The sequence below is a fragment of the Sitophilus oryzae genome, unplaced genomic scaffold (genome assembly GCF_002938485.1).
Source record: "Sitophilus oryzae breed Bouriz unplaced genomic scaffold, Soryzae_2.0 scaffold_1067_pilon_pilon, whole genome shotgun sequence".
NCBI lineage: Eukaryota > Metazoa > Arthropoda > Insecta > Coleoptera > Curculionidae > Sitophilus > Sitophilus oryzae.
The window spans coordinates 923,377-937,083 of NW_022145690.1; the positions used below are offsets into that span (position 1 = coordinate 923,377).

At 33.8% G+C, this 13,707-nt stretch overlaps 1 protein-coding gene across 1 annotated transcript in view; it reads right to left on the reverse strand.

The window, feature by feature from the left end:
* The window catches only part of LOC115879452 (bumetanide-sensitive sodium-(potassium)-chloride cotransporter), a 46,032-nt gene continuing 32,325 nt past the window's right edge, over positions 1-13,707 (reverse strand). Inside the window, exons 6-18 of the mRNA XM_030896313.1 lie at positions 13,046-13,299; positions 12,801-12,915; positions 10,639-10,778; positions 10,307-10,498; positions 10,015-10,246; positions 9,678-9,799; positions 9,409-9,544; positions 7,428-7,639; positions 4,551-4,792; positions 4,227-4,375; positions 2,861-3,091; positions 1,270-1,542; positions 1-471 (exon numbers count right to left, since the gene is read on the reverse strand). Of these exons, the coding sequence (XP_030752173.1) occupies positions 227-471; positions 1,270-1,542; positions 2,861-3,091; positions 4,227-4,375; positions 4,551-4,792; positions 7,428-7,639; positions 9,409-9,544; positions 9,678-9,799; positions 10,015-10,246; positions 10,307-10,498; positions 10,639-10,778; positions 12,801-12,915; positions 13,046-13,299 (2,543 nt within the window). The 3' untranslated portion in view covers positions 1-226. The remainder of the gene's footprint in view (positions 472-1,269; positions 1,543-2,860; positions 3,092-4,226; positions 4,376-4,550; positions 4,793-7,427; positions 7,640-9,408; positions 9,545-9,677; positions 9,800-10,014; positions 10,247-10,306; positions 10,499-10,638; positions 10,779-12,800; positions 12,916-13,045; positions 13,300-13,707) is intronic.

Genomic DNA, 13,707 nt, shown 5'->3' on the forward strand with positions numbered 1-13,707 from the left:
CTTCTTCGTTAAAATAAACTACACATCTGTAATGAAGTGATTTCATATATAGTCTGCCCAACGGAAGGATTCCTGACAGTTGTGTCTATCATTTTAATTCACAAGCAAATTGTATTTTCTGTCATTTTTTTTATATCGTGTGTCGAAATATTTCCTAACTTGTTGGACAGACTTATGGCTAATTTTAAGCATTCTTTTTGAAGTAAAGATTGTATGTGTATTGTGGTTAAGAGTAAAAAGTTAATACTGATGTCTGGTTGCCCCTCACAAGCAAAATGGGCGGCATATCCTTTGTTAACAGTTCCAGCCACGCTAAATATAGTGGTGCTGAAATTATGCTCTTCCTTGGAATTGGTAGAGTAACGACTACCATTTCTGCATCATGAGAATGTTTCAGTAAGAGTTCCCTAAGTCTCATGTGTCTATTGGTTTTATCCTTTAGAGCCATTAGTTCTGCGTCGGTGATAACAGCTAGAAAATACCGAAATTTAAGTTTTATCTGGTAGTAAAAGTTTTTTTTATTACTATTGTTTAGAGAATATACAGGGTCTCTTTTAAATAAATTCAGATATTTTAACTTTTAACATTGTATTCTTTATCTCTTTAGCCGAGATATAGTCATGTTCATTAAAAGATTTTTATAGAACCAAAATAAGTAGATTTTAATGACATTAGTTTTTATGATTAAGTTTCTTTTAAACTGAAAAAATAAATCTTAACGATTATTTCAGATTCTGTTATTACCATATTACAAAGAATTTTCAATCAAGTTAGGTATACTAGGGTAGGGATTTCTGGTTTTGTGTGCCGATATTCGTGTGTACGAAGAGTACGGTCAACACGCTTAATAAAATAAGATGTACTGAAAAAAGACAGAAGGCAAGTATCTTCCCAAGCGCATGGAATCTAGCGTCAGATTAAGTGCACTTTTTTTGCTCTCTCCGACTTAGTAGATTGCCATAGCGATTCACTCCTATACATGTAAACGCCGACCTGAGGTTTCGCTTGCCAGGATGGTATACATTCTTGTCCGTGTGAGAACACAGGACGTCCAATTGGAGCTGGTTGAGGCCAACACCAGCGGTACTCACAGTGTAAGCATATATTTTTTAAATTTGAATGTTAAATAGCTCTGATATTTTAATTTTATTTTCAAAACGGAAAATAAAATATGTTTCTTTTGTCCAGATCGAACTACCATCCCTTAAAATACTTGCACTTATTTAAGATACAACCTGTATACATTCAGTAAATTTTGACTGTGCTAACCTTTCTCATCTTGATCTTCTCTATCGACGTTCTGCCTGAACCTGGCGATGAGGAACTCGAAGAACGCTTGCGTGGACTCGCTGGGTTTGGTGGTGACGTCAGGGACAATTTGCAAATCCGAATACTCGATCCTGAACTTGGCCAAAAGGCTCGCCATGTTCATGTGTTCCATCTCCAGGCCTTCCCTGTTGTTGGCCAGTGCGAACACTCGCAGTTTACACGAGCTCCAGTTCCTTCTGGTGCCCATGATGTAGGGTAGCAAAAGCGTAAGACCTGTGGATTTGAATTATTAAGTCGCAGCGAATTTTTCCTACGTGCGTGCACATTCTAGCGTGCGTGCGCATTCTAGCATATCTGATAAGTTGCTGCAACTTTTCTTGCACTTGCAGATGATAGACCTATAATTTTTCGACTTGCGTGCAGCTGTTGGTTATTTTTCTAGTTATCTTGAGATTGCCAATTAAGAACCCCATATTTATATTTTTAGTTGAATGTAATAATTGACGTTAATTCGTTGTCATTAATAAACGAAATAACAATAAATACCAGATACAGGCAACCAAAAATAAGCCAAATACCAGAAAATGAATATTCCAATAAAAATTGCTGACTGTAACTTAAATGCGGCGAGTAAAATTGCTGCAACTTTTCTTACATGCAAGTAAAATTGCGATCTGTAAAGCGGCATTGTGACACTTTCAAAATTTTGAAAAGTCAATAAAATTAACATTACATCGTCGATTCAAGAAATAAGAAAATCCGCAACCTTATGGGCGATTTCGTGGAACACAACCTGTCCGAGATGTAGCTGGCATTACCGTCAGCCTGTCCGAGAATTCCGAGATTTAGTTTAACTCTGCACCGCTGCGCGTTAATAGTCGTTTACAGTGCAGCGGATGAAGAATACTGTACGGTAGTTCTGCTTTCAGTCTTCTGTTTTTAGTTGACAGAGTGAGTGGTTGCTGGAGACAGTGTTGTCAGAACTACTGATTAATCCGTAGATTTACGGATTTTGGGTACAGTACGTTAATAATACGGATTTGCTATCATTAAACAATTTCAGAGTTGGCTTGGAAATGAAGATCGCTGTTATTTCATATGTAAAATATTATGGTAAATGTCAGTAATCGTCATTTTCAAGCCAACTAAACGGCTTTTCATATTCAATTCAATCATACGACATATTCAATATCTATAAAAGAATTTTTATTTTTGTTGTTTATTCTATGTTCAACACGAATAAATTTTCAATACATAAACGCGAATCCAAAAATATTTTCGTCAAACATATTACAGATCTTACACATTTTAATATGGCAACACTGTCGCTTTCAGATCCACACCGTCTTCGATATGCCTTCGCTGGCCGAGTTAGAGAAAATAAGTGTTTTATGCGTTGACTGCAGAACGATTGGTGTCTCCACTGTACAGCACTTGAGACGTAAGGGGAAATCAAATCAACCTTGTCACGAATTCGCCCATTAGGTTGCGTATCTTCCCAATTCTTTCAATCAGCGCTTACATATTATTGTAAATTAAAAAAATAAAATATCATTCAGTTATTAAAGCTTACTTAATCGAGAGTACTTACCTCCATCATCATACAACCACCACACATCTATCGTACCACCTCTTCCGTGTTTCTTCTGAAAGAACAATTGTTCTGAAGTATTAGGATCTTGGTGTGCTTGACTATCAGAAGCAAAATCAGGGGCAGACTCAGTCACAGATTTTGTTTTCCTTGCCAGCGATTCGTCAGGCACCACGCTGATTTTTTCGTCTTTTTCAATTTGGGTTAGCGAATGATCGGTAGAACAACTAGCTACAAACAATAATGTTTAATATACCTACATCTAGTACTTTATAAAAAAGTGAAAGTCTAAAAAACGTCGTATGGAACTTTTTCAATGTTATATACTGAGTGATTAACAATGTTTTTTATTTTTTCAGATAAAAGAACGAGATTTGGTGTGCCAGTATATGACATAAATTGGGATTGATTGACGTGTTCAATTGGTTTTGGTCACTTCCTGTTTCAACGGAAATGACTAAAACTTTTGATTTTTAAATGGCACCCTCGGTATATTTTTACCTTATTCGATAGAAAATGACACTCTCAATAAAATGACATATGTCAACTATTGACATTTTCTTTTTTTGCTTTAAAAAAAATCGTATTAAAAATCGATGTGTTAAAAATACTAATTTTTAATCAAGGATCCTTGGAATTGGAAATAGATTTGATTGTGTCGTGTCTTGTCCTGGCCGGTTACAAGATGCCCAAATGGTATTTTTAATCATATCTCATTTTTTTCAAATTGAACAAGGGTGACCCATTAACAGTTGAGGGTTGGAACCTTTGGTGTTACACATTAAAATAAAATTGGATGCATATGAGAGCATTAGAATTGATAAATGTAGAGATAGTATTAACAGAGACAACGGTCCAATTCCTTCAAGTTCTTTGTTCCTACTACTCTAGTGGCGGAAATCACTGTTACGCTCGGTGGGCTCTGACTCGGTTGGCTAGATCTTGCCACGCCCACTCGGTGCCCACTGAGCGAGTATATAAACGCTCCAATTGTAGATTGTATTTTAGTTTATAATCATCTGCTGATGATGCTAACATGGTTAGCGTAAGGCGCGACCAGTGTAAAAGTAAAAATGTTTTGGTGTGGTGATTCAGTGTTTTATTTTTAAACATACCAAATCTCGACATTTTATCTGAAAAAAAAATTATAGAGGTGAGCTAGTTTTGAGGTGCACCCGGTATGTTCGACTGTAATAACTGTATTGTTGAGTGTTAAAAAACACTTTGGTTTGGTTGGTCAACACTGAGCGATAAAAAATGTCAAAATATAAAGTCATTTTTCTTGGTTTTTTAAATGGAACGTTCTATATATTCTTTTTCTTTCAGATATAGAATTAAAAAATGAGCGTTTTATATATTTACTTACCTTCTGATATCTGACTATATGACTGGTTTCTACGTAGATAATCTGGACTATTTTTTTCTTTTTGTTCTGTTTCATTAAAACTTTCGTTAACGTCAAGTCCTGGCTGTAATCTAAGGATTCCTACTCCCAAATGCAAGTCAAACGCGTTGCTGCAAAATTTATAATTCGATTTCGTTTATACAATTTGATTTAGTTTAATTTTTTGTAGCAGAACTTTAACAAATGTCTTTTCTACCACCAAACAAAATGTTTCTTCTTCAAATAGGGTTTTCTATTTGCCACAAAAAATGAACCGAACAAATTAATACATTCCATCAAACTTACTGTAAAATTTCAAAGTAATTTAATAGTTCATCTGTGGGACAAGTCTGCCAATCGCCTTTGTAGCCCATGAGTAAAATGTTGGGTCGCAATTTTCCTATTCCGCATACTTTGAGTAAAGCTCTGGCACCCTCTTGAAAAGAAACTCCGTCGACTTGTTGGTAGAATGCCTTCAATTTGTGAGCCTTCAGCCAACTGTTGGCCTTGTAACTTAGAACGTTCCTTACTCTTTGCGATAGAGGACTCTAAAATTATAACAAAAAATATTTTACTCGAATAAAAAGGATATAAAAACGCTTCAAACCAGCTGTAGATTTTATCACTGATTGAAGAAATAAGAATATGCGTAACTTTATAGGCGATTTCGTGGCACAAAACCTGTCCGAGATGGTATATATTATGGTTACCGCTATGCGTTACCGCCAGCCTGCCTGAGATTTAGTTTAGCTGGTTTAGCGCCGCTGCGCGCTATTAGTCGTTTACAGCGCAGCGAATAAAGAATACTGTACGGTAGTTCTGCTTTCAGTCGACAGAATGACTGGTTTCCGGAGACAGTGTTGCCGGAACTACTGATTAATCCGTAGATTTACGGATTTTGGGTACAGCACGTTAATAATACGGATTTTTTATCATTAAACAATTTAATATAATATTATATGATTAAACAAGAACGGCGTCAGAGTTGGCTTGGAAATGAAGATCGTTACCATAATAATATTATGGTAAATAATCGTCATTTAAGCCAACTAAACGACGTTTTTCGATCATACGACATATTCAGTACCTAAAAAAGAATTTTTATTTTTTTTATTCTATGTATGACACGAATAAATTTTCAATACATAAACGCGGATTTTTTATCGAAAAATATTGTGGTCAAACATATTACAGATATTACACATTTTAGTATGGCAACACTGTCGCTTTCAGTTCTACACCGTCTTCGATATACCTTCGCTGGCCGAATTAGAGGAAGTATATACGTGTTTTATGCGTTGGCCGCAGTACGATTGGTGTCTCCACCGTACAGCACTTGAAACGTAAGAGGAAATCAAATCAGCCTTGTCACGAATTCGCCCATTAGGTTGCGCATCTTCCCAATTCTTTCAATCAACGATTTTATTTTATCCAAGTAGTAGTAAAGTCAGAATGGCATAATGTATTATGTGTTCAAAATAAAGGTATTATTGTACATGAGAGGTAAGCGTCATTTTGTTAATTTTACAGGGGAGCCAAAAAACGTTTGGAATGTAATAATGTGACAACTACTATACCTGTAATAATTATGTTTTGTAGGTTTACTAATTACAGTAACAGAAAATGAAATAAACACTAAACTTTGAAAATCAGAAAAAAAATAATGAAAACGTGAACCCCTATCAAACTAAAACAATGTTTCCAAAATACGAGGCAGTGCAGATCTTCAAGGGTACTTTCGTAAACTTACAGATATATTAACACACAGGTATATGAACTTGGCTAGACTCTCCAGAAAGTTCACTGCTTGACATAACGATAAAAATCAACTCTATAATAGCTGCACAAAGCACGCCTATAACAACTCACGATTTTTTACAACCACGCGGTATCGCATTAATTAACTCAACTTGAAAAAAGTGACGCAATTAAATGAACTTCTCAAGTTATTTCCCTGGATGGCTAGTGGTTATCAGGTTCTTTCCCTGCATGTATATTTTTATTAGGCATACTAAGGGCTGGCAAAGGTTACTCTTGGGTCGAGATTTCCGTATGTAAGAAGAGTACAATGCGATTATAATGTACTGAACAAAGAGGGAACAGTGAACACGTTGCCAAACGTATGAAATAAACCAAGAAATTGTGCACATTGTTATGAGACGTGGAAGGGGATACAGCAGGTTTGTCGCAGTCGACCGGTTGACCTAATCAGTACCTTTGTCAGTACTTAAAGTTCTAGGGAAAGGTGTACATCATGCGTTCAGCTTCACAATATGTATAATTACGTCTCGTGATACTTTATTTGTTTATTTATTAACGAGTCGTTGTAAGTTTCCCTATAGCTTGAAAATTTTAAGTGCAAGTTAGAAACAGTTGGATTTTTGGTAAAAATAAGTGGAATTGAGTTGGTCTTCGACAGTGGTCGCGTTATTAGAATTCAAAAATCGATATTTCGAAATCTATTAGAAATAATTGATTGTAGTTTTTCAAATACTTTTTTCGCAGACAGTATGTAAAAATCTTTATAAATAAAAAAGTTACACGATTGCTGAAAACTGCTATGCACTAAAAGTAAATGAATGAAAAAAAAACAACCTTATCGAATATTTCTTATGTAAACATATTGTAAATGATCCGATCTTCAAAATAAAATAAGCTTCAATATCTAAAATGGTTCTTAAGTTATGGAGTGTTATGTGTAAAAAAGTTTAGTTTTTTTTTAAATTATCGCGATTACTGACGCTTTCTCGTTATAAAAAAAAATGGACACCTTAATGATATCCTGATAATTCCATTTCAGATGCTCAGAAACATCTAATGATTTTATCTAGTTACCTTTTCGAAAAAAAGTCTTAAAAATAAGCGGTTTGCGGTCGTAATTTTACTATACTTGATAGGGAAAGGCGTACCAGCAACAACGCAACAGCACACCGTCGCATTTCTCTCATTCCGACTTAATAAGATCCCTATGCGATTTACTTCCACACATGTAAATACCGACCCAAAAGTAACAGTTGCCAGCACGGTATATTTTGAAGGGTCCAGTTAGACCTACTCTAATATTGTAAAACCCTAAAATTAAGAAATTGGCGCTTATCATGTTTTTCCCCTGGGCCCTTCATATAGTACTTAATTTGAGATTAATGTAAATAAATAAAAAACATAAAGTGTCTTACCGCTTACCGTGTTAATATGTCCACAAACCAACATAGACACTTTTTTTGTGAGTAGATAAGCAAAATCGACTAATGCTGGCCTGGCACTGGGCATTCCTGACAGTACCAGAATCTGAGGTCTGTAGTTCTTCACATGTTCCTCGACGGTATTCAACTGTTGAGTGGCTTGAAGGGCGTTCTTGTAGATCTGGGCTTGAGTTGTTGAACCCCAGTTAACATCTACGTAACCAAGAAAATATGAGGATAAAATAAAGACACCAATACTAGTTGTCTCAGTATAGAGTTATAGACTTCGATTAAATGTTATACTTGGACTAAAACGTGAAATTATATTCACAGATATACCTGTGACTGTGATTGTTTATGTGTTTTTAATGCCTCTAATCACAGAATATCTAGCTACGCAACAGAAGCCTCGTTACATGTATAAAATTGTAGGTAGCAAAAGGAGACAGGCTTTTAAAGCCTGTCTCCAAATCAGATATTTTGATGTGGTAGTTTCGCTACTACATAATAGAGGGCAATAAATTTAAAAGAAAACAGTTTTCTACAAACAAAATTTAAAAGAATTTTGTGCAGTGTTGCCATTGTGTAATTTATATCGTAATACTTCCTGATAAAGCCTACCTTCAAATTTGCTACATCATTTAAACATATTAAAATAGATCAGAGCTGATTTTTTCAGTTTGCCATGATAGTTGGAATTAAATCTTATGAGCTAAATTACAATCACTTCCTGACGTTTGATTGTATAATTGAATCCTGAATTTTCATTGTAATTCGGCGACAATATAATAAGTATTGTTCTACTATTAAGAGACCACTTCCTGACGTTCGATTGTGTTCATACCAAGTTCATATCGTATAATCGTTCATATTACGATACCATTTCCTGGCATTCGATTGGGCTCAAACTTGGTATACTACGTATCTTCGGTTACATTGTAATATGATTGTACTATGATGTATATAAAGTGGTACCTTAATATAGTACCATATTACGATACCATTTCATGGCGTTCGATTGTTCTTAAATTTGGTATACTACAGATCTTCGATGACATTGCAATATTATGGTACCTTAAAGCATATCGAGTGGTACCATAATATAGTACACTATTATGATATCATTTCCTGGAGTTCGATTGGGCCCAAATTTGATATACTTGCGTTTCTTTATAAAGATTTGTTTAATTAATAATTTTAATTTATTTTAGGAATTTTAATTTATTGTTCGATGTCGTCATGTCGTGACAGCAACTTTTATGCCGAACTAATAAATTATTAATTGTACCTGTGTCACTTTTTAAAATCTACCTAGGTCTATATGAATAACGTGACAAACGGAAGAAATTTGTTATTATAGTATTTTTTAGTCAGTTAACATTTTTTGTACTGCATTTTAATAAATTATTTCCATTATTATTAAACTTATATTTCATTACTAACGTTCCAGCATTAATAAATATCACTATCAATCGCCCTGTATATTATTAATTTTAAAGGTAATTAAAGGTATTTTCTTAGTTAACATTATAAGGTAGTGTATATTAAAAATGTATATGTTTTGTAATAATATACTTAAAATTATTTTATTAGCCAATAGAATAATTAATATAAGTGTATCTGATAAAAAAAAGAAGAATAGAAATAAACACATACTGCACTATACACAATAAAAAGAATGGGATGCCAATTCAAGTCTTTTTGAATCTGGCAACTGTGCATATTTAGCCGAGCTACAAGGCCGTCGACGAGCCGTCGATCCAAAACCGAAAGTTCAAAATTTCTAATTATATTCTGATTATGATATTGTCGCGCCATCTAGTATTCTATTTGTGCAATTTTAGCTCTTTCATTTCGAGTATTTTTCTGTTGCGTAGCTAGATATTCTGTGCTCTAATGTTGTTGTAAACGAAATTATGAAAAAGAATAAACAAACTAATTTTGTTTTTATTAATTGTATATTTCTATTTGTGTTTACTCACTCGGTTTCCGGTAAGATACTACGAGGTACAAGGCTAATACAGCTGTGAGTGTTATTAAAGCGGTCCACCATGAGATCAGGAACATTACTAGTACGCAAAGTATTGCTCCAACTAGACTGAGCCACATGTTGTAGTACTAGAAATAGTTTAAAATATGTTTCATCGATGTTTCATCAAAATGTGATGGTTGTATAGACCTCTCCTAAGTTTAATTTTTGTCTTGATGAGCCCTGTACATATTAAATATGCAACTAAAAATAAATAGTTACCTTAAAGGTGGGCCTCCAACCGACTGGTTTAGCCAAAGATGCGTGAAACGTCGAAAAATTGATTAGTGTGTACGCAGCCAAAAAGAAATTTGAAATAAGTGGAGCTATGAGATTCAATTCACCTAAAACAAAACAAAAATTCAAAAAAAGTGATAAAGATATTCCCCCAATACTGAAAAAGTTGGGCATTTTACCACCCAAACAGAAAAATTAAAATTTTATTTGGGTATTCCTAAAAATCGTGTACAAAATCTAATACATGTATAGTAAAAGGGTATCAGCAAGACTTTTTTTAATATAACTTATTATCCGAGAGTTTGCTGTATTAAATTATTACCTATAAGTATAAAAGCCACAGATATGACAAATGTGAGAACATATCCTCTGACGGGTTCATTGTTCGGTCCAAATCCCTTACCAAACCACTCTATTTTTGGATAGAGCTTATCTTTACAGAGGGCTTGAAAAACTTTGGGTGCAGAAACTAGAGAAGCCAGTGCAGATGATAAGGTAGCAGCAAAACATCCTGCGTATATAAGAGAACCCTCTATAGCTGTTAATTGAATAACCTAAAAAACAAAAGAAAAGAATATTGTTATTGATTAATATTTATAAAAAAGCATATTTACCTGAAAGTTATTTTGCAAACCGTAGGTACAATTTGGTGCACAATCTGAAAGGGTACCATTCAAATAGTCATCGACTTTGCCACTGGCATCTCTCATTACAGTACAACCAGCAAAAACAGCCATCAAAATGTAAGACATCGTAGTGATAAGAATGGCTAATAAAGTACCTTTTGGAATAGCTTTTTGTGGATCCTGGAATAAAATCATACAGAAGATTATTGAAATCTATCATATTTTTTTTATTTATTTTATTTAACATGTTAAAAAATATTTTCTAACGGGTAAAACACTTTTATTATTTTCTAGTTATTTTTACCTTCTGATTAACTTACTTTGAGATCGCCAGAAATGTTGGCCCCTGCCAATATTCCAGTGGCGGCGGGAAAGAACACTGCGAACACTTTAAAAAAATCGTAGGTCACCCCTTCTGAAGTTCTGTAATCTGGGAACATGTTTTCCCAGGCCACACTAGCTGAAACAGGACAAAATTGTTCTTTGGTCTTCTAACGCTACATTATTTTTGCCTTAAAGAAAGAAAAAGAATGTGTTCTGTACAAACGTAGCTGAAAGTATGGTGTAGTCAAATAAACAACGTAAATATACGAACGCCTTAAATATATAGAAATAAAATTGGTTAAGAGTCGCTTGCAAAATCGCTATATTAAAGTGAGACATATACAGGGTGTCCCAGGCTGAGCGTGCATTAGAAGTTTCTAGAGAACTACAACATCTAGCTCGGAGATTTTTTGCACATCATAGTTTCACAACGAGATCTATTGATTAAAAATATTTTCAATGTGGCGGGCGGCACTTCTGGAAATACCAGAAGTTGATAGCAACTTTCTTATTTTAAATGGGTGCCCCCATTTTTTATTTTGTACTTAAATTCTCTGTAAAATTTTATAAATTTTGATATTAACACTCTATATCTCACATTAACCGTTTTTGAGAAAAAAAAATATTTAAAATTTTTGAACGAAAAAAACTGCCTGTCAAAAATATGTGTATAGCCTTAACGTCAAATTTAGTGATTACCACAGCCACTGTGCAATAAAGAGAAACATGTGGCTATCTATTTCAAAAATTAAATTGTTCGAATGTCATATAATAATGGCAGCAGCTGTCATAGAATTGAGCGATTAAAAAATTATCATAAATTATTTTTTTCAAATGGAAACCTATTTTTTTTTATTGCACTAGTGAAAAGGCTTTTCAATTCTTTACTTTTTAACTATACATATTCCTATACCTAAAATAAATCGTTTTTGAGTTATTTAAGATTTAGTTTAAAAGCGTATATTTTTCTTGATTTTAACCAGTAGCCTATGACTTTAAACGTCAAGTGATGTAAAACAATAAATCTGGCCATGTCATGTTGTGACGCTTTGTTCAAAAAGCAGCATCATTTTCGAGCCAACTTTGCGCTGTTTTTTTTTCGATCATAGGGAATATTATTAATAGTATCAACTATTAGATACCTATCAGTAAAGAGCGAAAATACGAGATATATTTTTATAAATACACTTTTTAAATTCTTAAGGGGGGGGGGGCAGGCAGTATTTATACTATAGAAAATTCAAGTAATTCGTTTTCTGACAGATGGAAATAAATTGCATGACCGTTTGACACTTAATGTCAAAGGAAGCTAGATAAAATCAAGAAAAATACAAGTTTTCAAACTCAATCTTAAATAACTTAAAAACGATTTATTTTAGGTATAGGAACATGTATAAAAAGTAACGAATTGAAAAACCATTTCATTAGTGAAATAAAAAAAGTGGCTTTCCATTTGAAAAAAATTATTTATGATAATTTGTTCATCACTCAATTCCATGACAGCTACCGCCATTATTATATGACATTTGCACAATTTAATTTTCGAAATAGATAGGCACATGTCTTCTCTTTACGTCACAGTGGCTGTGGTAATCACTAAATTTGACTTTTAGGCTATACAAATTTTTTTGACAGGTAGTTTTTTTCGTCCAAAAATTTTAAATAATTTTTTTCTCAAAAACGGTTAATGTTAGATATAGAGTGTTTAACATTAATATTTATGGAATTTTACAGAGAATTTAAGTATGTAATAAAAAATGGGGGCACCCATTTAAAATAACAAAGTTGCTGTCAACTTCCGGTATTTCCGGAAGTGCCGCCATATTGAAAATATTTTTAGTCGATAGATCTCATTGTAAAACAATGATGTGCACAAAATCTCCGATCTAGATATTGTAGTTCTCTAGAAACTTCTAATGCACGCTCAGCCTGGGACACCCTACACAAATGAAATTATTTTCGTAATTTGTTATTTTGTCGAAAATTAAAATTTCTGTAAACATAATATAATCATACAAATATGAAGAACGTCAGTATCACTAGATCTGGCAACACTGCAGCACTATTATTTTAAAATTCTTAAAAAAATCTTAAGAAAATATAACGTTAATACATAACATTAAAAATATACATATAAAATACAAATCCAATAAATTACCATTAAATCCAACAAAGCCTTTGGCTCGGGATTCGTCACTCCGTGGTCCAACAATGCAACCAATCAGAAAATCTGCTATTGCCACCAGTAAGATCACAAGTAAAACCAACTGCGCCTAAAATTATTAATTAATTCACACTTTCATAATTTAATTTTGTAATTCAGATTTTTGAAAAAAAAAATTTTCATTTTATTTTTTTGTGACTCTATTTGAATAGACATATAAGCACCATTTAACTTCTCACCTTAGCTTCCCACTCCATTCCAACGATGACTATCACAGTTAAAACGACAATAGTAATACAGCCAACAATCCTGATATCGTTCACTGAACTATCCACTATGGATAGTCCAAAACTGGACAAGAGGTCTTGGACGGACTCGCAGAACCCAACTACATACATGGCGCACGCCACTGCGTTGGCCAACGCGAATATAAACCCTATGGATCCGCCGAATTCTGGACCTAAACTTCGTGATATCATATAATACGTCCCACCTATAAAATAGAATTTAATATTATAGAATTTATTCCAACAAATATTCCAATTCGTATGTATCACTTGACTTAAATCATGTATCACTGACGTATGTATCACTTGACTACTGATTTGTCAAAAAATATCTATATGAGGGGGCTCACCCATATAACTTTTTTATTTTTTCAGATAAAAAAAAACGAGATTTGGTATGTTAGTATATGACATAAATCAGGATTGATTGATGTATTCAGTTAGTTTCGGCCACTTCCTATTTCATCGGAAATGACCCTGAGCACAGATTATCTATTCAGATGTGGCACATCATCTTGCTGATAATCATTTACAGTACATCATTTCATCTTGCTGATAAAAGCCGCCGTGACCTCGGACCTTTAATCAGTCAGACTTCGTTTCATTCTCGAATG